General features: G+C 36.1%; 1 protein-coding gene across 1 annotated transcript; it reads right to left on the reverse strand.

Annotated features, from left to right (window-relative positions):
• Positions 1-423: 423 nt before the first annotated feature.
• On the reverse strand, positions 424-27,827 carry RasGAP1 (Ras GTPase activating protein 1). The gene is made up of 19 exons (XM_045768889.2): positions 27,706-27,827; positions 25,286-25,406; positions 24,451-24,658; positions 22,774-22,853; positions 21,779-21,935; positions 19,488-19,675; positions 18,250-18,403; positions 17,135-17,283; positions 14,626-14,827; positions 14,109-14,220; positions 12,569-12,675; positions 11,966-12,127; positions 11,451-11,524; positions 9,303-9,409; positions 8,073-8,197; positions 7,302-7,420; positions 6,386-6,537; positions 3,915-4,098; positions 424-1,072 (listed from the first exon to the last, which is right to left on the reverse strand). Exons 1-19 carry the CDS (start codon positions 27,758-27,760, stop codon positions 949-951), a joined length of 2,580 nt encoding a protein of 859 aa, XP_045624845.1. The 5' UTR covers positions 27,761-27,827; the 3' UTR covers positions 424-948.

A 27,827-nucleotide genomic window follows, 5' to 3' on the forward strand; every position in this document is an offset into this window, starting at 1 on the left:
ATCTGAAAGTTTATGCAGCACTGGCTCAGGGCATGTTGCTGCAGATTCAAAACTGAACCTTTAGAAAGCTAAGCCCAAAATTTTATATATTCATATGCTAATGACTTTGGTCAAACCAATGTCAAACCCTGAACTCTTTTTCATTAACTAGTTAACCTTGACCAGTTAATCACTTATAAAATTAAATAACAAACATTTATGCTAATCTATACACTAAAATATAAAAATTCTTGGTCATAGCCTCAAAGTATAACCTATTTAGAGCAAATAGTTTGTTAACATAAATTCTACTCTTATGTCCATTACCATTCAGCTTTATTCATCACTTTTGACTTTACTCAGCAGACTCCATGTTTCATGAAGGCAAATACTGCAGTCTGCCTTTAAGATACTCCTTTTCTATGAAGTAAGTGCAGTTCATTATTTTGTAGCTTAACAGAGTATTACAAATATACTGGAACAAATAATGTATTATCTGAATCCAAAACATTTTTTCAAGCCTTGCATCACTCACTAAATTTCATACTTTATCTCCTAATGAAGTAAAGATGAAAGTCATTCAACAAAAATATAAGGAAAATTCATCTAAATGAATAGTACTGTAAAATGCAAGACAAAAATATTGTACCTTTGACTTCCAACAAAGTCTTAGACTAACCAGTAAGGTAATTAGCATATATCAGTATACCTTATGGCAAAACCTCTATTATGATGGCAAATGCATTTTCAACCATGCAAACAGGAGTGGTCAACATTCCTATTATGCAATGTAGATGCCCAAATTCAACTGACCAATTCACAAATAATTATATTTGCTTTTTAATATGAAAAATACAGCTGAAATGAACAAACAACTTGACCTCACATCTTTGAGTAAGGCACATTTACAGCGAGCCAATCATCTAGCATCAACAGTCAAAACATTGTACAAATTCTCGCCATACGAAGTCAGCAAGGGCTACTCGATGTTTTCCGAACTGGAACACTCAACTCATTCCCACTTGTGTTAGAGTCAAATTTTGCAATACTGGATGCAAGGAGTAGGTAGTTGTCATCACCAATTGGAGCTTGCCTATAACAAAATTAATACGGTATATTATTTAGAAGCAAATAAAAATTATCTTAAAACTAATAATACAAGAGCCATAGCCAAGAGCTTGTAGCACAGTCGAGTTCATCCTTAACTTGCTATCAGGAATTCTGGGTTCCAATTCTAGTAGGGACAGAAATGGACGAGTGCATTTTCTATCACGTAATGTCTCTGTCCATCTAGTAGTAAATAGGTACCCAGGGATTAGTCAGCTTGTTGTGGGGTTGCATCCTGTGGAGGGGCAGTAATTCGAACCTGGGGAAACCTCGATATAAGCCTAACATATATATGCACACTGGCTGCCTGTCCCCCAACATAATGATTTATTATTACTGTATTATAATTATAGATGTGAAATAAATAAATAAATAAATAAATATATATATTATATATATATATATATATATATATATATATATATATATATATATATATATATATATATATATATATATATATATATATATATATATATATATATATATATATATATATATATATATATATATATATATATATATATATATATATATATATATATATATATATATATATATATATATATATATATATATATATATATATATATATATATATATATATATATATATATATATATATATATATATATATATATATATATATATATATATATATATATATATATATATATATATATATATATATATATATATATATATATATATATATATGTCGTACCTAGTAGCCAGAACTCACTTCTCAGCCTACTATGCAAGGCCCGATTTGCCTAATAAGCCAAGTTTTCATGAATTAATGTTTTTTCGTCTACCTAACCTACCTAACCTAACCTAACCTAGCTTTTTTTGGCTACCTAACCTAACCTTACCTATATATATAGGTTAGGTTAGGTTAGGTAGGGTTGGTTAGGTTCGGTCATATATCTACGTTAATTTTAACTCTAATAAAAAAAAATTGACCTCATACATAGTGAAAAGGGTAGCTTTATCATTTCATAAGAAAAAAATTATAGTAAATATATTAATTCAGGAAAACTTGGCTTATTAGGCAAATCGGGCCTTGAACAGTAGGCTGAGAAGTGAGTTCTGGCTACTAGGTACGACATATATATATATATGTATATGTATTGTATATGTATTGGAGGGGATCTAAACATTCCCTCTAATGCGTTATGCGTGGTTTCCTCCGAGGCTATGGGTCCCCCTTCTTCCAGCTAGAGGTGGTACTCCCTTCCGATAGATAGATAGATAGATAGATAGATAGATAGATAGATATATATATATATATATATATATATATATATATATATATATATATATATATATATATATATATGTCGTACCTAGTAGCCAGAACGCACTTCTCGGCCCCATTTAATAATATATGTCTACAGGAAAGACTGCTACCAAAATATACATATATATATATATATATATATATATATATACATATACGCACACACACACTTATACATACTTCGGAAATTTTTTAACGAGTGAAATTGGACAGACTTGTTGCTAGGCAGGAAAGTAAATGAGATGTATGCCAAAATTTTGCAAAATATATGATGAAGGCACACAAACATTCATATCTAAACAGAGATGCAAGACCAGAAAACAGGATTGGTTCAACAGAAATTGTGAGAGGGCCAGACCCAAAGACACAAAAATGGAATCAATATAGGAAGAGGCCAAACCCTCAAACATACCAGCGATACAAAGTTGCGAGAAACAACTACACAACAGTAAGGAGAGAGGTAGAAAGAAATTTTGTAAAAGGGATAGCGGAAAAATGTAAAATGAACCAGGCCTATTCTACAAATTCATAAACAACAAATTGCAGGCAAAGGATAATATCCATAGGTTGAAAATGGTTAACAGATTCACGGAAAATGATAAGGAAATGGGTGAAACATTAAATGAAAAGTTCCAAAGTGTGTTTGTACAAAATTAAATCTTCAGAAAACCAGACACAATAAGAATTCCAGAGAACAACATAGAGCACATAGAGGTGTCTAGAGATGAAGTGTTAAGTAGAAACAAAGCAGTTGGCCCAGATGGAGTTTCACCATGGGTTCTGAGAGAATGTGCACCTGAGCTCAGCATTCCACTTCAGCTGATTTTTCAGACATCCCTATGTACAGGAGTTGTAGCAGATCCATGGAAAAAGGCTAACATAATTCCAATCTATAAAAGTGGCAGCAGGGGAGACCCCCCTCAATTATAGACCCGTATCGTTGACAAGTGTAATAGTCAAAATATTGGAGAAAATAATAAAAACTAATTGGGTAGAACACCTATAGAGAAATGATATAACATTAGACAGACAGTATGGTTTTCGATCTAGAAGATCCTGTGTATCAAATTTACTTAGTTTCTATGATCGTGCAAAGACTTGTTACTAAGTGGCTCCCAGAACTGAAGGGCAAGAGCTACGAGGAGAGGTTAGTGACATTAAATATGCCAAAATTAGAAGACAGAAGAAAAAGGTGATATGATCACTACGTACAAAATAGTAACAGAAATTGATAAAATTGATAGGGAAGATTTCCAGAGACCTGGAACTTCAAGAACAAGAGGTCATAGTTTTAAACTACTAAACAAAGAAGCTGAAGAAATATAAGAAAGTTCACTTTCGCAAACAGAGTGGTAGACGGTTGGAACAAATTAGGCGAGAAAGTGGTGGAGGCCAAAACCGTCAGTAGTTTCAAAGTGTTATATGACAGAGTGCTGGGTAGACGGGACACAACGAGCGTAGCTCTTATCCTGAAACTACACTTAGGTAATTACACACACAAAGAGTACCATTAAACCTTAAAACTTACTTTGACCCATATCTAAGGGTGCGCAGTAATCGTCGCTGATGGTTACGATGCTCCTGTTGCAATTGTATAACACTGGTAATAACTGAACTAAGAGATTTTAACGACACTGATGGATTATCCAGAACTACGCCTCCAACAGTTACTTCTCGAGGAGTTCCATAAATAACAGCATTTTCACATGCACCTGGAGAAATAATGTTTTAATATTATTTTCAGGTAATCTATAAGATTATAAAATGTACAAATATTTGTGAATGGCAGATATTACAAGAACTGAAAATACAGTACATTGAAAATTGTTAAGGGTAAAGTACTGGGTCAACGAATACTGTGTATACTATAAATATAAAAAACTTGAGCCCTAGAAAAAGAAACTGTAGTCAGCTCCAATAATTCCTTGTACTTCCCACCTGGACTATATTGGACTACTGTATCCAAGCATGGAGACCATACTTACAAAACTACATTATTGCACTGGAAAAAAATTTAGCACACAGCCACAAAAATTAACCCAGAGCTAAGTCACCTTTCATCACATGAAAGGCTGAGGGATTCAAAACTAACAAGTCCTCAAGCAAGAAATGACATGGCTGATCTCATAAGACAAAATGTCAGCCACTGGAATGTAGCATCAATCAAATCTCAGCCTCATGAGCTAGGAATTAGAACTCTGCCTCATGCTGCAGCTGAGCATACTACATGTCATTTTTCTACATACTACAACCTTGTAGTAGTATGCTTGGAACATAATGTTAGTAACAGTTCCGTAGTTTACTGCTGCCTCCTATTTCATTCCTTTCAGAATGGTACAACATGGGCCAATTTAGAACTGTCTGGCAGCTTTACTGTCTCCATTGTAGAATTTTCCTATTTTTTAATACTGTATAGCAAGATTTTTGTTGTGCCATTGCCTTTACTACATCTTGTTCTTTCAGTTGCTTTTTACCTTTTCATGTCATATTTGTGTGTCTACATTTTGTGCCAAGACAGCCTACCTCCTTCTCGCATTTTCTAGAACTGCGCTCATTCAATTTTGAATAACAAATGAAATGTCCAAAATTATGCATTATGAAGCTGTGGTGTGGACACTGCACCTAATAAATACAGTATACTGTACAGCAAACAAGAAGTTCAAAAACATGAAATAAAACAACAAAGGAAAGATGAGTCACTGGATATGTTTATATTAGTAGATGCAAGAAAAAACCATGGATGTGATTACCACATACTGTATGATGACCAAATCACACATCAGAAGATGAAGAAACGACAATGTTTCGGTTCGTCCAGTTCGGTTCGGTTCCGTCCAACGGTTTTGGCTCAGTTCGGACTATAATCATGTCAAGTGAGTGACTCACACGAGATTTGATAATGGTCCAGGATGGACCAAAACGTCGTCATTTCTTCATCTTCTGATGTATGGTTTGGATATTTATCTTCAGCCACATTATCATGACTCATTGTCTTCACCACATATTGTACAGTATTAACACATAACAAACAGAACAAGAGGCCACAATTATCTACTGCATCAAAGAAGGCATAGAAAAGGAACTGGAGGATTTTTTCACAATAAGAGTGGTAAATGATTTGAAAAAGTTCTAGTAGAAGGTAGGATGTACTCACCTAATGTGCACTACACTGCACTACACTACATGGATGTGCACTACAACTACTGATTGCTTAAATACTATTTTCAAAGACAGCTCTCATCCTATAACTATAATTAGGGAATAATGAAGCAACATTCTTTGCTTATCTGTGTGCATTACACAGCTTGAAAGTTGGGTATGAATTAATGCTCACTTTGTAATAAATTAGGGGTTTACTCAGGCATTGTGATGGTTTGTTAATTGGGCCAACATATAACCTTATTTAGACATTATGGATGCAATTTAGATTAAGTCTGCTAACAGGTCAACTTATGAATTCCCCTCCTACCAGAGTAGCCAAAAATGCATTTAAATTATTTAAGGAGATAGTGTACTTTCCCAATCTATGATGTGTAATATGATAAAAAGACACTACATATTTGGATTGCAAATAACTATTAAAACAAGATTAAAGCAATAGCAACAGAGCTCCCGTAGATAGGGGACTATGATGGTTTTGAAAATAATGAAAACTTAAATAACCAGTTTCTAAAGACATGAGTACTGTTTATAATCACAAACACACACTATTAAAGCTTGCCTGCTAGTTTACAGAAACCATCCAACAACTAAGAGTATCTCTCATGGTTCAAATCTAAATATTTAATACAGCCATAGATAACACACTATACACAGTACTGGAATATGACAATATCACAATAAGATAATGTCTACAACAGACACTCATCATGAAACATTCTAATACCAATCAAATTAAATTAAAAACTTGAGAGAGAGAATCAAATGAGCACAAGTATAAATAAGCACTATTAGGGTTTTATCATCAGTAAACAGTAAGTAAATATGTCATATACATACTGTGTAGCTTCTCCAAGCTAGCCATATTCTCCATAAGCAACGACCACAGTCGTTCCATTTCCCGGTCACTGTCTATGTAGATTTTCAGGTCACATTCTAGATAATTTGACACTGCACTACAGCCAGGGGCATGTTCACTTGTTGACTTGCAGCTGGTGATAAGGGGACATTATGTAATATATGTAAATCAAACTATTTTATATAGAAATGAAATAAAGAGTATGCACACAGATGAATTTAATGTCTGCTATGAGGTTGAGGAAGAACAAGTTGAAGGACCATATATTGTGGAACCAAGTTTCATACTGTGGTCAGGCTGGTTTCTATACATCTAGAAACTTCACTCATGTGTAGTGCATTAGACATTAAATAACAAAATTGAGGAAAGTATGGGATGATTTTGTCATATAGAGTGAATGGAAAAGCCTGAGGAGTATTTTTGAGAGAATATGAGGTAAGAGGAAGAGGAAAGCCAAGAAAATAATTTGGCAAATATGTTAAGGGTTTGGGAGTGAATAGTGCACATTATGTGATATGGAACAAGGTTAGGGAGTAGCAGCTTGTGAAGAGTGTGTTGTTGTTGATTTAGGGGAGATGAGAATCGAAAGATCGGACTTGTGACGAGTGTTTTGAATGAACAGAACAGAACAGTTTATGACAACTTACAATGAGCACTGTACACCTGGTCTTATGAAGTGGTGGGGTGCTAATATGGACAATTTGCTGGTGTGGGGTACTGCTGATTCTACATTATGTTATGCAGCTTATCAGATACAATTAATGGACATGTGATATTAAAATATCTGTAGCCATCATAATGCTCACTATTTTTCCTCAAGGCTGATTTTCCCCTCACTCCATGGAAGTGGGAAACAGGGAAATGATAATGTGTGAGAAACTGACCAATATCACTTACCAGAGCCAAATGGAATTTATATATGCTCCTGGATGATACTGTTTTAAGCGATGGCTGTTGTACTGGCACACTTTAGTCAGGAGATCCAGCCACTCCTTCTCTTCCACACAATTCATTGCCTAGAGAACAGTGAGAAAACAATTTCAGCTATTAAGAACCATACTTTGTATTCAAAATGTCATTCATATCCTGATTGAACAAACCATCCTTAAAAATAATAATACTGTACTTATAGCAACTATTGGTGGAACATATAAAATTAATTTTTATTTAAAAAATATGACCTCAATGTAACTACACTTATATTATCAGCCATTCGCATTTACACTTTGTATAGTCATGAATACAGTATAGTTTCTTCTTTTTTGCAATAACATTCAACATTAACTCCAAAAGCAAACAAATTATCTATACACACAATATTTCCTCAGTCATTCCTGTTCTGTCTGCATTATAAATTTATTATTACCATATTCAATATACATCATACTCTTTACTCCCGTCACCATAATACATAAAATTACTAAGTCTGCCCAGTCATATGGTACAGTAAAACACCTCTAATGAAGCTGAACTCGAGTACTTGATAAAACTACATGACCATCTATTGTGTTGATCAGACCACACACTAGAAGGTGAAGGGACGACAACGTTTCGGTCCTTCCTGGACCATTCTCAAGTCGTCGTCCCTTCACCTCCTAGTGTGTGGTCTGGTCAACATAATTTAGCCACGTTATTGTGACTCATCGCCTGCACCATCTATTGTGTTACCTGAATGTAAAGTGTCCTATTTGGCTGAACTAACTGGAACATATTTTTGATTTTGAATGAGGACTCCTCCACTCTTTCCACAGCCAGAATCTCATCTACAGGGATGGCACACAAGGAACTTCCACCTGAAAATTATATAATTAATGAACTATAATTTCTAAAGAAATAAAAGAAGAAATTACACTAAGTAATAGAACCAGAAGATTGTATGAAGTAATTGTTATATAATTCAAATGAATGTGTGTGAAATACTAGTGAGGAAAAATATGTGATAAATACAAATTTTGAGCATCAGAGATAGGCAATTTGAGGATCACATGTTATGCTAGAATATACCAAAATGTAGACTAGTAAATGACAAATGTTACTGTAACAAAAAACAAATAGGGGATTTTGTGTAATAAAATATTCCTTTCTGAGCATATCTCTTGAATGTGCACCCAGGATTTATATTGCCTACCAGGCAATAACGACTTTTATTCTCCTCATGATGGATATTTCAAAGTGGTCCTGAATGGATCTAGGAAAATGAAACAGTGGTGAGTCTAGCTCAAGACACCACTGAGAATATTGTGCTAGAGTACTATAATGCAAAGAACAAATCACAACCCCTCAAACTTCCCTTTTAAGCAAATATTAGAAGTACCAAGACCACACTATGTGACAGTAATGTCACCGTAACAATGTGAAAGATGGATATCTTCGCTTGAAGTTAAAACTAACCAAGCCCAATCACCACATGCAAATTGTGACAGGAATCAACATAACTGATAACGAGGAATTTATTAAAGCTACAACATCGTGAACAAGAGGTTATAAATCCAAGTTATGAAAACAAAGGTTAAAAAAAATGTGCACATATATTCCTTTGCAAATACTCAAGCATTAATTGTAAGGAATAATATGTGAGGTTGGTGTATTTCAAAACCATCAAAAGCTTCAAAATGTGATATGATAAATATATCAGGGAAGACAGGACACCATGACACCATACCATTATGTATGTACTCACCTAGTTGTGTTTGCGGGGGTTGAGCTCTGGCTCTTTGGTCCCGCTTCTCTATTGTCAATCAACTTGCGTACAGATTCTTGAGCCTACTGGGCTCTATCATATCTACATTTGAAACGTGTATGGAGTCTGCCTCTAAAAGTGGCACAGTAATGATGATCATTGGTGGTGGTGATGGCTTTGTATGACTAAGTATTAAAACTATTATCTCTGGATCTAACCTTCTGTCTTAGAATACGAGAGACTGTGGGTGGTTAGTCTGAAGAAGCGAGTTTTGAAGTTCTTGATTCCAAACTTTTTTCTTCCTTGTGCTCTCTTGGTCATTATTCTGTAAAAATAAATATAAGCATTAGATGAAATTAACAAAGAATAATTTAAATTTATCAACAGTTTCAATAATAAATCTATTAGCTATGACGACTTAACATTCATGTTGTTTTAAGAAAACTAAACAAATAATTAACCAACCTTCTCATTCCTATGTCAGCATTTGGAATAGAAACAGATATTACATACTTTTGTTCAAATATTAAACATTTATAACAGCCTTATACCTTAGCCTGAGAAGCTATGAGCTAAACTACCATATGATGACCAAACCTTACATCACAAGATGAGGAAATGACGACATTTCTGTCTGTCCTGGACCATTATCAAGCCGTGTGCGCTTGATAATAGCTTGATAACAGTCCAGGACAAACCGAAACGTCGTCGTTTCTTCTTCTTCTGATGTGTGGCTTGTCATAATATCTTCAGCCACGTTATTATGCCCCTAAATTACCATACTTTCAGAATTTAAGACAATCCAGACAATCTGTTTATTTCTTCAAAATTCCCTAAGTTATTCAAGAAACAACATTTTAATTTAAATGCATGAATATCAAATGCAAACTACATTAATTCCTATATGTAGCACTTGGTAATTACAATACATTTTCCATAAGTATACAATTCCACACATATCAGCTGTCTCCTTTATCACATACATTGGGTCTATTTTAAACACAGAAATGATATAGTGTCCAAAATAGTATTTATAGTAATGGCATAACATGCAGTTATAGATAGTTTCAGTGGTGGTCATCTAGTTTTGTGTGTAGTCACAGTGTAGATGTTGCCCATCGTATTCCAAGCCATGATTACTGTAGCACGACTGCTACGTATAGTCTTCTTGGCATATCTCTCGCTGTACACAACCTAGGAAGGTGTGCCTTCTTTGCCAGGCTGCATTATGGGACTTATCTCCCATAGTGAGGAAAACTTTTTTAATGGCCATGTCGCATATTTGGGCCAAGGGGACACTGTATTATCCATCACTGTTTAACTGAATCACTATTAAACAAAAGAAATGCCCCATACACCCACCACAGGTCTATATTTCAGTATATCAAACCTGGCTCTCTTTTTTTTTTAATATGGAGAACACATTTGCAACCTACCAAGGTTTTGGACGTTTCTCATTTACTCTGATACATTAAAGACCTTAGTCAGAGGGTTAAATGTTACAACCTCTATCAGTATTCATGATAACATTTGCTCCAGTCCTACTACTTTGTTTATATCTACTTCTAACAGGTATTTCTGTGCCTCCTCCTTTGTTACTAAAAAATATTTTTCATAATGATTTCTACCCTCCTACTGTATTACCACTCGTGCTGTCCCTCCACTGGCACAGTCTTGAAGTTGACCTAAATCTCCTGTCAAGGTCTTCAAAGACACTTTCTGTGAAGACATTTCTGTTGTCTGCTAGCTTAGTGTAGTATAGTAATCATGGCAGTTCTTTGCTTTTAGCCACTATGCCATTCTCAAACATCTCCACTTCTCTTCTGACTCTGGTCTTCACATTTCAGTCCTTAGTGTTTACGTCTGTGTCTTGGTATTTTGTTGTCTATATTTATCGGATCTTCTCATTTCCACCATTCAACTCTTGCATTGTCTGCTAAGCCATAAGTTAATCTTGCTTTTCTTTTCTATTTCTTTTCTGGATGGTATTTAATGGTCTGTGGCTTCTGTGCATTTACTTGCTATGTACATTGCATTTAATTTTTTGCCCTTACCTTCAACTTGTACTCCAAATGAACTTACTGAAGGAATCTTCTCACCATCTTATAGTCATCTTTCCTGAAGTCCCATCTCCCTCTGGACTTGTTATTTATCTTACTCTTCTCCTTCAGCTTGACTATGCAGTCAAATACTATAACACATTCACTCGCACATTTCCTCTCTCGCACATTACTCATATTCTCCCACACACTCTCACAATCACATAAACACACACTACTTCCAGTTACAATGAATGATTTCCACATCTTAAATGAAAATGAAAATGTATCTTATACATACTGTGCTAGATTGTTAATAGAACTTACCCCTCTTTAAGTATAACCGGAGTATCATAGGCTTTATGGCTTCCATTGGGAATTGATGATATTATTTCCAAGAACTGAAAGAGAAAATTATGCTATTTATAAAAATTATAATGTTCACATTCAGTCTTGTAAACAGTAATCATTAAATAAGTTTGCATGTTTAATGCAAGACATTTAATGATAATTAAATAATAGAGACATAACTTTTATGCCTATGGCAGAAGCAACTTTAGGGTACTAAATGCTAAATGTTTGCTTACTGTAGTAAGCAAACAACGTAGAGAGTAACTTTATCATTATTTATAGGATGCACAAGCAGCTGAACATGGAAACAAACTGTAATATCTGATCTAATGTAACCGTATGGTTTCAGAAGATTAGAAAACAACAGATTTTATTGAGATGGGTATACAACAGTATACAAATGACAAAGTAATGATGCATGTTCTTAAATGATAATTAGGATATATAAACAAAACTCCAACTTAGTAAAAATACTGGGTAAACAAACTCACTGTTCGCATCCCTTCAACGTGCTTATCCGTAACACAATGTGCGAAGACCTCTCGCATGTATATTTCTCTGAAGTTCTGATGAGAATTTCGAGAACTAACAAGATTCCCAACGCTTTGAACTGTTTTACTTAGCAATGTAAGTGTCCGATGTGTTGAGGGATCCTAAAACAGTTGTTAAAATCAATTAAAAAAGCATGAAATATTTCAAAATAAAGAAAATTGATTAAGCTAGGAGAAGCACTGTTGAAGATTTCAGATACATTTCTAATGTTGTATACAAATACAGTATACTTGTACCTGTACTTATACCATCAAGTTGAGAGATGCCTTTCCTCCTGTGTAATTTGCAATTCCGTAACCACATTAACACATACAACATATAATTTATAATAGCTACATTATTTAGCTACATAATATTCAATGTCTGGCTCTCCCCCCCAAAAAATGCCTCCTACCACTTTTAAAGTGAATGCTAATTTATATTTGCTCTGTGTGAGAAGAGCAGGCTTTATGTTGAATAATTATGTTTAAGCTTAAAGGTTAGTAAATTTGTACCTCTCATAAATTTTGAAAAGGTTTATATCAAACTCATCTGCAACTTACTATCTGTTCTGTGGTGAGGTCAAACAATTTTGGATAAAGGATAGCCGGTGCAAAGAATCTGAGGAAAACGAAGCCAGAGATGACAGAATACCTGACTTCTCTCTCATCTGTTGAAAGAAAATATAATTAAAGAACTATTTAAATAACTATTTAAAGAACTAATTAAATTGTATTATGATCTTTGAATTGAATACTCATATCGAATCTATTTATCTGCACACTGTAAAGAACTAAATTATAATTTTAGGAATTCTTTTATCATTCTTTATATGGAAAATCCAAACTTTTTATAGTGCAGCCATTTCATAAATAATTTAGGAAGGAATTTCATTTTACTCAGATGACTTTGATAAGCTTACATCAAGAGCTACATTCTGAAACTTCATTACAGTAGCTGCCCTAATCAACATCACTTAACAAGTTAAGATACCTTTATTATAATCTATATGGAAAAAAATTTATAGTGCAGCTGTTTCAAAAATAATTTAACCACAAATATAATACAAAAGCAGAACTGTAGAAAAATTAACTACAGCACAATGAAAAACTTGCACAAATTGCTATAAAATAGTTGGTCAGTTATTCTAACTGATACAGTAATTTGTTTACTGGGCACTTTACAACATGATCTCTGGCTCCATATGAACACAATGCAGGTTCACAAATCTTGGCTTGCCTCCTCAACAGGAAGAGTCTAGCTGGAGGGAACACAATTTTGTTGTCTAACAAGAACCCATGGTTAATCCCAAAAGGATAAAACACTCATAGATCTGGGGCCAGATTCGTGAAGCAGTTACGCAAGTACTTACGAACGTGTACATCTTTCTTCAATCTTTGACGGCTTTGGTTACATTTATTAAATAGTTTACAAGTTTGAAAACTTCCCAATCAACTGTTGTTATTGTTATAAACAGCCTCCTGGTGCTTCGAAGCTCATTAACTGTTTAATAATTGTAAACAAAGCTGCAAAAGATTGAGAAAAGATGTACAGGTTCGTAAGTGCTTGCGTAACTGCTTCGTGAATCTGGCCCCTGTTTTCTATTGATTGCCAGATGAGGTATTTTACAAGCTACACTCAAGTGCACTTTTAGACATCAGAGCATCCACTCCTCACCACCATTGAGCACCACTGAACACGACTGAGAAGTGGTGCTCTTACATAGGTATCTAGCTTGACTATACAATTTTATCTATATATTTGATACTTTGCTTCCCCAGTAAATCCCATTTAACAGGATTGACTCGTAGAGAAGACTACAGACAGACTTATACAAACACAACCTTCCAATATGGTCTGTTCCCATATGCCTATATACATTATTACCTACACGTCTATTATTTCCCATATATATATAGATAAGGTTTTCCCATATCCATGATTTTCAAAACCTACAAAACAGACAGCATTTAGTGTAATGAAATGACCCCATTATGGGCAGTCCCATGGATCTGTATCATCTGGAATTTTATGATACATTCTGAATGGTGTAGGAAATAATCAAACCATTTAACACAAAAGTAAAACAACCCTTCAACATACTTGGGAAATATGTGTTGGCTAGTTCCTTAAGTTCTGAGAATATTTGGCACATAACTGGCGGACAGCTGAGTGCAGAGTTGATGATGGCCTTCAAGATGAGACTAATATACTCCTGTGAATTATAAGAACTTTTTAGTAAGAATTGGTAACAGATTTCTAGAGTAATAACATCTTGTGATGGACTGAAAAATTCTGCACATATCAAAGTAATCAAAACAAACATGAGTGGAAGTTTGAGCAGTTAGTAAACAGGTGAAAGGTGAGTAGACCCATAAACATATATTCAAGAAAAAACAAATAGATAAACTAGCAACTACAGGGTGATAATTTTTGATGAAATGTTTTTGAACAACCCACACTTTTCAAACAGAGCAGCAAACAACCACAAGGTTTATAAAAACAATGAGGATAAATAGAAACCTACAACCTTAACTGAGTAATTATATTCTAAAAGTATTCTTTTAATTAAATTTCTAAACTACAATAGATAAATATTTAAAAAAAAATAATTACTCGCCTTAAGATTGATTAGGTTTACTTCACGACTCTCTCCCTGTTGCAATTTGGTGGGGTCAATTTCACAAGGTTTTCTTTCCCTAAAGATCAAATCTAGAGTTGACTTGAGTGTTGAACGAAGGTAGTGATGACCAACGAGTTTCATCAGTTCATCGACACACTTTGAAACAAGCGTATTTCCACGAAAAATTGTATTAGTATCCCTGAAACACAAAAATACACTTAACCCGATATGACGGGAAGACATGCCGAGTGGGTGAGGAGGCAGGAAGACAGTATGAGCAACACAGAAGATATGGCAAGGAAAAAGGCTGGGTGGAGGTGATGGGTGTAAAGCAGGGAGTGAGTGTATTTGTATGCAGAGAATATAATAATTCATGATGAGCACTGTTTGCCTGATCTCATGAAGCAGTGGACTACTGGTAATCCACCACTTCATAACCTCAAGATAACTAGTGTTATCTTGAGGTTATCTTCGGGGCTTACGTGTCCTCACGGCCCAGTCCTTGACCAGGCCTCCATTTTGTTACACACATCCCAAGGAAGCAGCCCGTAGCAGCTGTCTAACTCCAAGGTACCTATTTATTGCTAGGTAAACAGAGCATCAGGGTGAAAGAAACTCTGCCCATTTGTTTCCGCCTCCACCGGGGATCGAACCCGGAACCTTAGGACTACAAATCTTGAGCGCTGTCCACTCAGCTGTCTGGCCAGCTGTCAGTATCACGTAAGTGCTAGTACTTATGTGATACAATACAGTATATTGTATTTGGAAATTATATAATGAAAGGAAGTGTGAAAATTTGAATGTTTTTAATATTTGAAGCTTACAACCTTCTTCTATATTATTCACCATTTTTATCAGGGCAAATACCTCCTTACCCCATCAAAAGTGGGAAACATATTAATTATAGTTTACCTGCATTTAAATACACACTTGACCCATGATTAGGTATTACATAATGTGGATATGGATTTATATGGGTAAACAACATTATCCACAAAAATAATTAATGCATGGGAAAGAGTTTTTTACCATGGGATGAAAATACTGATTAATGGAGATAATAACCATACCTAATCTAACCTAAGAAACTTATTAAAGCTACCTAACAATGCAATTAAATATGGAAGAAATGCAATATTTATTACTGCAAGCATCCATAAATAGGATTATACAAGTGAAAGCAAGTGGCCAATTGTTTTACACCATCCACAAAATGGAGTACACCACCCTCCCTTCCATTGCTAGCCACCTACTTACATGCTTTTATTTACGTACTCAATCCCGTCAACACCATTTTATAACAAGGTAATGATTTACGATTCTGTTTGTAAATCATTAATTCATTCGCAGGCCTTTTTTCACTGTGGGCCTTATTCCTCTTTACAAAATCACAAACACTATAGAGCTCCCCCACAGCCCTCAACCCCCCTGAACTGTACAGCTGGGAGAACCTGACAAATTCCATCTAACCTGATGCCCTAACAAAAAGTGAGAGGGCAAGCATTAAGAGACATGTCTAGGAGAAAGAAGACCAGCCTAGTGTTCCAAGGCACTCATTAGGGAGCGAACTTCCAAGCTGACATAGAAGAAAACTCGTCTTCACCTATTCACTAAAGCTTGAGACGTATACAACGATACCATTGCCTGCCATTTTAAAGGTAGCAGTGGTGGTGGTGGAAGCCACTTGGGAAATTAGCATTATACAGGTATAGTTAAGCATAGCAGAGTATCATATGGCAGTACAATATCTTTGCTATCAGCTACTGCTTGAAAGAGGTTTTAGAATACACTGCAACCTCAAAAATCCAGACCATATCTCTCCAGATTCTATCCGGATTTCCAAATACAGTACTGTAATTTGACTTTCTAGCTATTTAATACCAAATTAGTCATATTTTTTTTTACATAAAACTAAATAAAAATGAATTTTTTATGTAAAACTTATTCTATGTCATTATTTCACTCCCACTTCACTTATTTTTGCCACTTACATGAATGATTGTCTCTAGGATACCCAGATGTCAACGGGACTGAGTCCTATTGGCATCCTTGTGAACAGCTAATCTATATATAGAATTTCTTCATTAATTTTTCAAAATTGTATTATTTATGTTCATAAGTAGTTATTATAGATAACTTTAAGAGTTATATTCTACATGTGTGCTAGAAACAAACTTAGGTTAGAACACACAACACTGAATTCAAATTTGATAAGTTTTGTTTAAAAATATTAGGCAAACATTGCTTTTGAAATAGGGTTTTTGATCTGTGGAACTAGTTATTGAATAACAGTACATAAGTGCACTCACTGGAACGTCTCATGCATAAGTTGGATAAGTACATAAAAGGGAGTGGTTGAATACAAGTATTACCCACCTAACATGAGGCAATAGACCTTTTTGTAGTTCTTATATTCCTATGCTCAGCAACAACAAAAACAGTAAGGTGTACACTAAGGACAAACAATTCCGTATCCATTTTTAATAAAATAACAAAATCCACTTACGTGATCTTAGATATTTCATGTCTTGCAAAAGCAGAGACAAAGGGTACCACTTGACCATGATGCAGGAATACACGAGTAAGAGGCTGCACAACATCCTGCTTCTGAGGTACCACTTCCCCAAGTAGCCACGCCACAGATGATGTGATGGGCTTAAAACAAACGACAGAAGCGAATGAAACCAAATGATTTATTTCTGACAAACTTATATATTGTATACAACTTGAACGATATTTCTTTTCATATACTGTACTTATCAGTATGTTATTTCCAATAATTCTAACACCTTGTTCCATATTAATTAAGAATACTCACTAAAGGGGAAATTATGACAGAAAAGGCTTCAGACAGCCCTATACTGTATATTTATACCTTAATCCTAAATCTGGGCGAGATTTGGCCTATTTTAATTTCAATCTTCCAGGCTCCCTTCCATCATTCTGGTTATTCACTTTTAATTCTAACCTCCTGTACTCCAGTCATTTATTTGTCTTGAGACCATGTCATTTACCATTCTGTCCAAACATCACAAGACAACCATAAAGCTTTTCTATTAAACATCTCTAATATCTAACACCTCGCATCTCTTGCCTACTACCTAACACTTCACATCTCTTGCCTACTACCTAACAACTCATGCTTCTTGCCTACTCCTCTATACACTTCTAGAATACATCATCAATGAGTATATAAAAACTCGATACCTCTGTTATAAATCTGACTGAAACATGTTAAAGAATATAAAGACATAGTGAAATAATCTGTGGACTTTAAAGACTACTAGCTTTTTGCTTCGAACTCCCAACCACTTGGGCTGGACGGTAGAGCAATGGTCTTACTTCATGCAGGTCGGCATTCAATCCCCGACCGTCCAAGTGGTTGGGCACCATTCCTTCTCCCCATCCCTTCCCAAATCTTTCTGATCTATTCGAAGTGCTATATTGTCATAATGGCTTGGCACTTTCTCCTGATAATTCCCTCCTTTGCTTAGTATTACAGTATATTTTAACACTAATATTAAAATTTTCATCACATTAGTTATTATAAGGTTTATTTCATGTTAATTTTGTAAACCTTATGGTTTCTTAACTTAAGTTTATATGCTCTTAATCACTTACCTCAACCCCAGTGCTTTGAAGGATGAGGTTTCGCAGAGAATCATAAGATTGACTAGAAAAAACATGATCGGAGGTATAATGAAGGTTTAGCCTCAGGGTTCCCAAGTCTCCCCTTTGATGCTTTCCTGCTGAGTCTCTTGGTTGAAGAAAATACCTGAAGAAAAAACATGAAACTAATGAACTATTAAAAAACTAAGAAAGGTCATCTCGTAACACTGTAGGAGCCTGAATGATAAATCTTATCAGAGTTTAATGCTCTGAGAAATGATGGATTCATGCATAATTTGCATATTGTACTATTAACATAACATAGGAATAAAGGGCAGTTCCTATATACAGTCTATCCCACCAAAACTCAATCAATAGAAGAAAAAGAGGTGATTCTTTCTTCGAAAAAGAAGAGGTGAAAAAGAAGCGATCACTATGTATGAAATAATTATAGGAATCAACAAAATTGATACAGAAGAATTCCCCAAACCTGGTACTTCAAGAAGAGGTCATAGATTTAAGGTAACTAAACAAAGGTGTTGAAGAAATACACAGTATGAGAAAAATCACTTTCACAGAGTGGTTGATGGTTGGAACAAGCGAGAAGCCTCACATTTCTCAGGTTGTCTGCAGTGTCATCAAGTCCAGCCATCTTGTGGTCTACTCTTGGGCCCAGGATATACATAAATACAGAGCTTTTGCCCCTATATTCTCTAACATCTCTAACATGTTAACCATGTTAGAGAATATAGGATAAGGACTCCATGTAGGTGCCTCATATTCCTGATAGGATCTGATATATGTGGTAAATAAGGTCTTCAATGATTCCTTATTCAGATTTCTAAAAGCATATCTTATGTTGGCCAACCTGGCCTCTAGTATAGTGCCTCCTGCCTATCTTCATTTTGTATATTGGCACTACATTGGCTGTCTTTAAACTTTCTGGTGTATCTACTGTTTACAGCATCTCATTACATATACAGTACTAAGCAGATCCTGGTCTAGATTGCAGTTTACTCCAGTGTCTCCTCAGCATCTTATATGAGCCTGCATGGATATTTGAAAGGACGCTCTGGAGTGCCCATGCCTGAATGCCATCCAAGGTAGCTGTTCATAAATCCAGACAGTGACAGAAAATACTTACCTAAGGAAATAACAGTGATAGTTCAGTAAATAATGACAAACATTAATAAAGTAAAAAATAAAGATTTATAATTTATAACAATCCCATAACTTCAAACAGTACTCACCAAGCATTGCGTTCATCACCGGGCAACATATCACTGAGGGATATCTTGACTTCCCCAAGAAAAACATTACCAAACACCCCTGGAGAATCATGCCATAGAGCAACACGAACTTCTTGGAAGCCAGCATCCTCATCTACTAAACTGTACATATTCTCCCGATCCTGACTCCCACTTCTTTGGCTGTTTTGCTGTCATAGAAAGAACAGAGAAATGAAATTCAGTTAAAATTTGTTATGCCTAACTCATCTTTTTTCTAATCCCTATTATTTTCCTCATCCTTTTGCTTTCGTCATGCTCTTATGTCACCTAGCATATACAGTATAATGAAATACTTTGTTGTACACATTATACGACTGTATACAACCCATACACGCATTCTCCAATTTACGAACAGATTACATTTATAACTCTGCCATTTGAAACTGAATTTCCACAAGTAAAATTCTATAAATAGGAATGTGTTTCTACACCACCACAAATGAATATAAAAAACCAGCGCTGAATGTAATGAAACGCCATTTTCTGGGTAAGCCCCGTCGGCTCAGTCAAACTATCCGAATTGATATGTGCTATATTAATTTGGGGTCATCAGTCACAGGAGTTCTTATGCCTACCAGGAACCACGAGCCAGAACCTGGTCCCCTCAGAGAGGCACAGGGACCAATGGCCTATAAGCACTTCACATTTAAATTACATCATTATTGCCATCGACCCGGGAAGGACCCTGAAGGTAGGCGAATCAAAACAAGCCACTGTCTGGTAAACTTGTGCAATCTATATCCAAGAAGATCAAAATAACTCCCCTAGAAAGAAAAAAACAACCAACCCTTTATGTGACAAGCACTTCCGCTCGTCAGCATTACCCCCCCCCTATAGGAGGGGAGGGGAGGGAAAGCCGGCAGCCCACCACTCCAGTTCTTGAACAATGAAAAACCACCGACAGGAGGGAGGGTGCCGGAAAGCCTCCAAAGCTCACCCAAAAATAACTAGATAACTGGATGTTTCATGCAGTAACAGCAGGATAATCAAATTTACATTTCTTAAATTCATTTAGCTCAATTTGCCTTGCACATTCATAAACTGGTGTTCTTCAAATACTGTACAGTATATCCTAATTTTAACACTTTCGCGCTTTCGATTAGAGATAACTCGTCACTGGTTTTTCTTACGATTCCGCATAACTGCCTACTTTTCTCGTCAATCGAAAAAATATTTCTATAAATTCCATTTTTTAACCGAAATGGATGGGGATACTTTTGTTTTGTAGAGAATTTATTTGCGAATTTTTTGGTACCAGAATGAATATTATATCACATAAACTTCTATGAGTAAAAAAAAAAATACACAAAGTATGTTTGGGGGTGTGGCGAGCGTGTGGCAGTGGGTTCGCTTTAGCCGTTGATATATCCAACACGTGGGAAATATTTGTATGTGTTATGTATATGTCTGTGTAGGGAATTTTACTGCGATCACTGTCATACAAATTATAAAATGTTTCAACAAGTATAAACATGACAAACATCAAATGAACGAAAACAATGCGTTCGTTTTTGCCGCGAACGCATACTGAGCGACGTGGTTCTATATTTGGCGCTTCTCTTACACATGCTTTGTACAAATGTTATACAGTTCATCTTATAGAAAATTTTATTGCGAACACATTGGTATAAAAAAGAAATACGTACATAGAAAAGTAGGGTCAGGAAACGTATAAACTTTCCAAGCATGATTTCCCCCCTGTGTTTTCGCCAGTGCGCTCGCGGCTAACTCCTCTCAACTTCACACACTCTTGCGGGTGGGCAATTACCTATATTAAACATTCATATGCATATGTCCGTGTAGAGAATTTTATTGCGATTCCAATGATACCAAAATTAGCGATGTAGGACAACTGTAGGCTTCGCAACCATTAAGAGAGTGGAAACATTTTGCTGCTGTTTGGCGCTCTCGGCGAGTGATCTGCATAGTTTTTTATTTGGTGTTGATACTCCTTATGCTTGGGCGGCATTTTATAGGTATGCTCTTATAGACAATTTCATTGCGAACACAGTGATACCAAATTTAAATACGTGCGCCTTCAATTATTGTCAGGACAGTCAAAAGAGTGTACACTTTTTTGGTCTTACCGCGTAGGCGCGCGAAGTGCCGAAAGCATCTGGGGTATTGTTTTTTTTTGAGCGCCGAGAGCGCGAAAGTGTTAATTACAAGATTCCGAGCTTATTTTTTTTTTTTTAATTACTGTACTGTATACTGTACAGTACTTAGAATTTTGTCAATAAAAAATCTCTTACCTCGAATATGAATACTTCGTCAAATCTTGGTGATATGGTTTTCTTCTTGACTTTTGTTCTTTTAGATTCTTGCTTTTTATTTGTATATAGCATTGTAACTATTGTAAAAGGATCACATGAACCACTGATTACGGCCAAGTCACTGCATTCTTGAATCCTGAGAGAAAAATTACATTAAATGTACATTAGACATTCAGTCCAGACATTGGGGATATTAAGTCATTTATTTTAAACCTATACTTACAGTGTACAATGGAGTCCCACCAGAATGGATCGACTCATACTGAAAACATACTGCAGCAAATGAACTTCACTATTTTATACCCCTAAAATATAATTTTATGGATGGTGTGAAATACAAAAACACTTTTGTGCATATTTTGATACCAATATCTCTTCAACAGAATATTATAAAAAAATATATATATTTTGTTGAGTTTGTTTGCTTTTTGACACATCACTCTGGCCTTCCATTATTTTCCATTATAACTGATCAAAATGATCTTGCAACCAAAATATAATTCTTTTTTTTTTCTTCTGATGTAACCAAAGTTAATTAATTTAATTTGAGTGAGGCTCCACCAGGCATCAAATAGCAGGAAAATAAACAAGTCAAAATGTTCAGGACTGAAAAGGGGCAAAGTTTAGGGCAATAAATTTAGTATTTTTATTAATTAATGTCAACAGGAACAATTTAAGTAGAGCATTTCTTTGTATTTCTCTGTAATACAAAGGAAAGGGTGACTGGAGTCACTGAAAATATTTTGGCAGATAGAAATGTTACTATAAATGTGATGAAAAGGATTGAGACAACTTTGTCTCAATCTCTCATCAATCTCAATCTAAAACAATCTGTGATGCTACATCAATCAAGAAGTGGACAATTGCAAATAACAGAATACTATGAAGAATAATGCTGAATAATTACAGTTATACCCGCAGATTATGAAATGAAAGTTGGAAATAATTAGAGCCAACACTTCCAATAAACTTACTTGACTTCAACCATGTGCTGTGGGTACCCATCATTCATCTGTCTCACCAAAAGTAACCGAATTTCAACATGAACCTTGCCCTGAAACAAGAGATTGAGACCATAGGGTTACATCTCATTTATTATACCCTATGAAATATACACTATGATAAGCTACTGAATTACAGGAAAACATTAATATTGCTATATAATATTGTGCCAAGGCAAGTGGTGTTAATGGTGGAAGATGTTGTCAGGGGAGGCAAGTGGTGTCAGTGGTAGAAGTTGTTGTCAGGAGAGGCAAGTGGTGTCAGTGGTGGAAGTTGTTGTCAGGGGAGGCAAGTGGTGTCAGTGGTGGAAGATGTCAGGGGAGACAAGTGGTGTCAGTGGTGGAAGATGTTGTCAGGGGAGGCAAGTGGTGTCAGTGGTGGAAGCTGTTGTCAGGAGAGGCAAGTGGTGTCAGTGGTGGAAGTTGTTGTCAGGAAAGGCAAGTGGTGTCAATGGTGGAAGTTGTTGTCAGGGGAGGCAAGTGGTGTCAGTAGTGGAAGCTGTTGTCAAGGGAGGCAAATGGTGTCAGTGGTGGAAGATGTTGTCTGGGGAGGCAAGTGGTGTCAGTAGTGGAAGCTGTTGTCAAGGGAGGCAAATGGTGTCAGTGGTGGAAGATGTTGTCAGGGGAGGCAAGTGGTGTCAGTGGTGGAAGTTGTCAGGGGAGGCAAGTGGTGTCAGTAGTGGAAGCTGTTGTCAGGGGAGGCAAATGGTGTCAGTAGTGGAAGCTGTTGTCAAGGGAGACAAATGGTGTCGGTGGTGGCGAGATCTCAGCTACAGTAATTGGCAACACATGTCTGGTGCCGGCTGCCTCCACCTCCATGTTTCACTCACTGTCTGCATTTTTCAATAAATTAGCCAAGAAAATTTTACCATTTCAGTTGCTTGTAACACATTGCTTTATTATATTATGTAGTCAAAATGAAGAATTCATAATAAATGGGGGTGTCTTTGGTGGGGGGGGGTTGTGTCAAGAGAAGTCTGGTGGTAGGGGATGGTGTCAGTGGGTGGGGGGATGGTGTCAGAAGTCTGGTGGTGTCAGTGGTGGGCATTGGTATCAGAGAAGTCTGGTGGTGTCAGTAGTGGGGGATGGTGTCAGAGAAGTATGGTGATGTCAGTAATGGGGGATGGTGTCAGAGAAGTCTGGTGATGTCAGTGATGGGGGATGGTGTCAAGCGAAGTCTGGTGGTGGGGATGGTGTCAGTGGTAGGGGATAGTGTCAGAGAAGTGACTGATAATAAAGAGCTGGCAGATTATTATATACACCTAAAAGGCATGAAAGATATTATAATGAAGCTGCGAACAATGAAACAAACAAACATTCAGAAGTTTCTGGTACGGTTTCATAGTAGGCCTACAGGACCAGCACCCGGCACTAGCAAGGACTCACTTCGTGAGTCCAGTGCAATTTTTTCTAATGCAAATGTGTCTTGGCATTTGAATTTAAAAAAAAATTTAAGAGGCTTGTTGGGGCCGGAAGGATGGAACGAATTCCGCGCTGGAATGAATCGGCTTTGCCCCATATAGTTCGTTCAAGTGAGGACACACTGTATATCAAAATATTCAAGAAAATGATATAACTACATTTCATGAAGTACAATATCCAGCAGACAGGGAAAACAGGTGAGGAGGCACAACAAACCCATCAATGTACCTGGACTTCAGAATCTGCATCCACTGGCGTGATGGGAAACCACTGGTCTTTTCCATGATATTTGTGCAAGTCATCCTTCTTAATAGACACTTTTCCCATAATTCGGTCAGTCTTCATTGGGCGATCACGGTCATACAGATAAAATGAGAGGAACCGAAATTCTCGTGGAATGTCAAACTGGAATTCTTCACCAAAGAAGGCTGAAAGGCTGCAAAAATATAATACACCTGTACAGTCACCGAACCTATTATAAAACTCCAAAATTTATATAAACAATACCGTACTGTCACATTATTATTATTGCTATTATTGCATAAATTGTATAGGGAATAATATTACAGACATGTGTGCTAAAAGGCAACCAGATTCTTTAAGAAAAAAATATTTAGCAGTATAACACTCCCAACTCAGTAGAGTAAAACCATACATTCAAAATAATGTATCTTATATGGGACATATTGCAATAAATCAGAAAGAAACAAATGAGCACTGAACTAATTCATCTGCAACTTCCAATATTAGAAAATATATTTGATCTACAAAACACAATAACTCTTGAGAAATACAGTACAGTAGTTGTAAAAAAGTGTCACATCGGATATATAAATGCACTTTAGGATGCTTCTGAGCATGACTTTGTGAATGCCCTAGATCATCAATATGACATCACTATATACAAATTTTTATTGTATAGCTTTCTAAAACTTTCAATAAAAATTATACTAAATGTTTTTTGTGGGCAACTAGTGGATAATATATTTAATTATAGATGGAGGTAAATAGTTAAGATCATCACAATATCTTCTGAATATTAAAAATTACCAATTTAACTCACTCTAATGTCTTTTCTGCTGTTGCTGATCTGAAAATTTCTTCTTGGTCAAGGGAAATGGCACAGTAAACATCCCGCTGACCTGAATTTCCATGGTTACGGAGAACAAGATTTTTGGCTTCGCCTGAAAATAAAATTCAGCACAATCTATAATGAAAAGTACAGTATTACTTAAAATTACCTATTTTCTCTGATCTAGGGCCCCTTTTCCCCTCAGTTGCTCCCCAAGCCAAGACCTCATAATCCATGAAGAACTTTGTACACACACTGGGCTCTAGTTGACCTATCAGCCACACCATGGCAAGTAACTTTTCAAATGATTTTACCATATACAGTAGGCAGAACTAGAAGAGTCTAAAAAATTTAACTCAATCCGCTACCGATTAACCACTCGCTATGACACCAAAGAACCGATCAGTAACCTTAACACCTCTGGATCACTGGAATAGCAAGGAAAACCAATTATAATTTTTTTGATCAATGTTTGGAAAATAGCTGCTGCACCATCCACACTAGATAGCAGCACAGGTCATAACAGTCAAGGGTGCAGGCAGACCTCACCTATCACCTCAAAAAATTATGATGCATCTATATAAAAGTATCTCAACAATAATAGTGATTTCTTGTTCACTGCTAACTAAGTGGTTCTAATCACTTTATCTCCAACGGTCATTTAAAAATTCTGCACACCTTGGTGAATTATACAAAATGTCACACTTTTTTTATATAATTGTAGAGGTATATAATACTGTATACAGTATAGGGTCATTCCATGCCAAATCGTCACAAAAAGTGTACTTTTCAATTCTTGTCAGATTTTCATAAAATTTGAATATGTCAAACATATATGCAAACATACACTTTCATATATGAATACGTCAAGACAATGGGGGGTACCATAGCAGAATATGACATCACAGCACTCCTACAAAAAAAATTGTCTTACTAATTAATGAAGAAAAGGATTTAGGAGTCAAAATACACCACTCAATGAAAGTTGCACAGCAGGTAGGGGTAGCAGTCAAAAAAGTTAATCAAACACTTGAAATAATCAAGCATACCATTGACTTCAAGGAAAAGAAGGTAATGATTCAATTGTATCTCTCTGGTGCATTTAGATTACTGTTTCCAAGCATGGAAACCTCATTTTCAGAAGGATATACATAGCTGCTTTGGATAAAGCACAACAACGGGCAACAAAAATCACTCCAGAGCTAAGTCAACTCACGTATCAGGAATGGTTGAGGGTCACAGGGCTAAAAACACTGCATACCAGGCATGATAGGCCAGATCTTACTTTTAAAATACCAAATAATTTGGAGGATGCTGATCTGGATTTTGTTTTCAGAAGATACCAAAAACAAGGAGCAAAGGTTTCAAGCTCAACAAGCCACAATGTAGGACCGAGAACAGGAGATGCTTCTTCACCCACAGGGTTATTAACCCATGGAACTGCCTACCAGCCGAAGCTGTAAATGCCAAAACTGTGTTCATGTTTAAAGTACAGCTGGAAGATATCACCATGGCAAATGGAGGCACCTTCGACAAGCCGCCAACTTCGTGTTCTTGTCGAGGCCACTAGTGTTAACATTTCTCGGGTAAACTCAGGTAACTTATACTGTATGCATGAACCTGTATTCCACATAGGCTATCCACAATCTTTATATTAAAAGTAATGGTTCATTATTAGATGATTCTAGAAATACTCTGGGAAATTGTTGTGCATTTTCCATAATGGCCTGCTTTCCAAAAGACTGCAGAACCACCATTTTCATTTAATTCTCAGTCCAAAAAAAAACTGTGACAAAGGTGGATGAGAATATATATGTACATACAAGTACAGTTGTGGTGGCCATTCTACAATGTTTGAGGCAAATCCAAAGTTCCATGAGAATAATAGAAACTTCAGTCAAAGTAAGTGACAAAACTTCATTACCCACATTTAAGACAACAATACAGTTTGATATGATCACAAATTTGCAAATAGTAATTTTACTATCTTTGAAATATTCCTGACTATTCTATTGTCAAGGAAATGGCCCATGTGGTCGCCTTGCCACAAACAATGCAACAGGTGGTTTAGCCCGACATTTCTAGGTCACACCTTGTTTCCTCTCAACTCCACCTCCGGGAAATATACCCAAAAAATCTCCACACCTTTGTGTCCTAGTCATGTGTCACACTCCAGTAAAAAGCACTCTGGCTGCATTAATGCGGGAAATAAGCCACAAGAATGCCATTATTTACGTCATCCCGATTCATTCACTGACAGTAAACAGACCATCACATCCAAAACAAACTTCAACCAAGCTGATTTTTTCTCGAAATCTAAGTTGCTTTTCAACGTTTAACTATCAAATTTTATCAAACGTTAGATTAGGCTAAAATATGACGGCTTGCATTGCCACGTGCTTTTTACATACCTATTTTAACCCTTAATCTCTGCTCTAGCCTGACTTGGCCAGGCGAGACGGCCATCTTGCTCCATCACTCACTGACAGACTTACCAACCCACCCGAGCCTCTCCACTCGCCACAACCTCCAG

The sequence above is a fragment of the Procambarus clarkii genome, chromosome 51 (assembly GCF_040958095.1).
Source record: "Procambarus clarkii isolate CNS0578487 chromosome 51, FALCON_Pclarkii_2.0, whole genome shotgun sequence".
In the NCBI taxonomy this organism is placed as follows: Eukaryota; Metazoa; Arthropoda; class Malacostraca; order Decapoda; family Cambaridae; genus Procambarus; species Procambarus clarkii.

Excerpts from the sequence above, each read along its gene's own strand:
- RasGAP1 (XM_045768889.2), bottom strand. The coding sequence starts at position 27,760 with ATGGCCGTCTCGCCTGGCCAAGTCAGGCTAGAGCAGAGATTAAGGGTT. Across the intron at positions 21,936-22,773 it reads CAGCACATGGTTGAAGTCAA|GATTCAAGAATGCAGTGACT; the intron begins GTAAGTTTATTG and ends TTTTTCTCTCAG. Across the intron at positions 6,538-7,301 it reads ATAAATTCCATTTGGCTCTG|CTGCAAGTCAACAAGTGAAC; the intron begins GTAAGTGATATT and ends CCTTATCACCAG.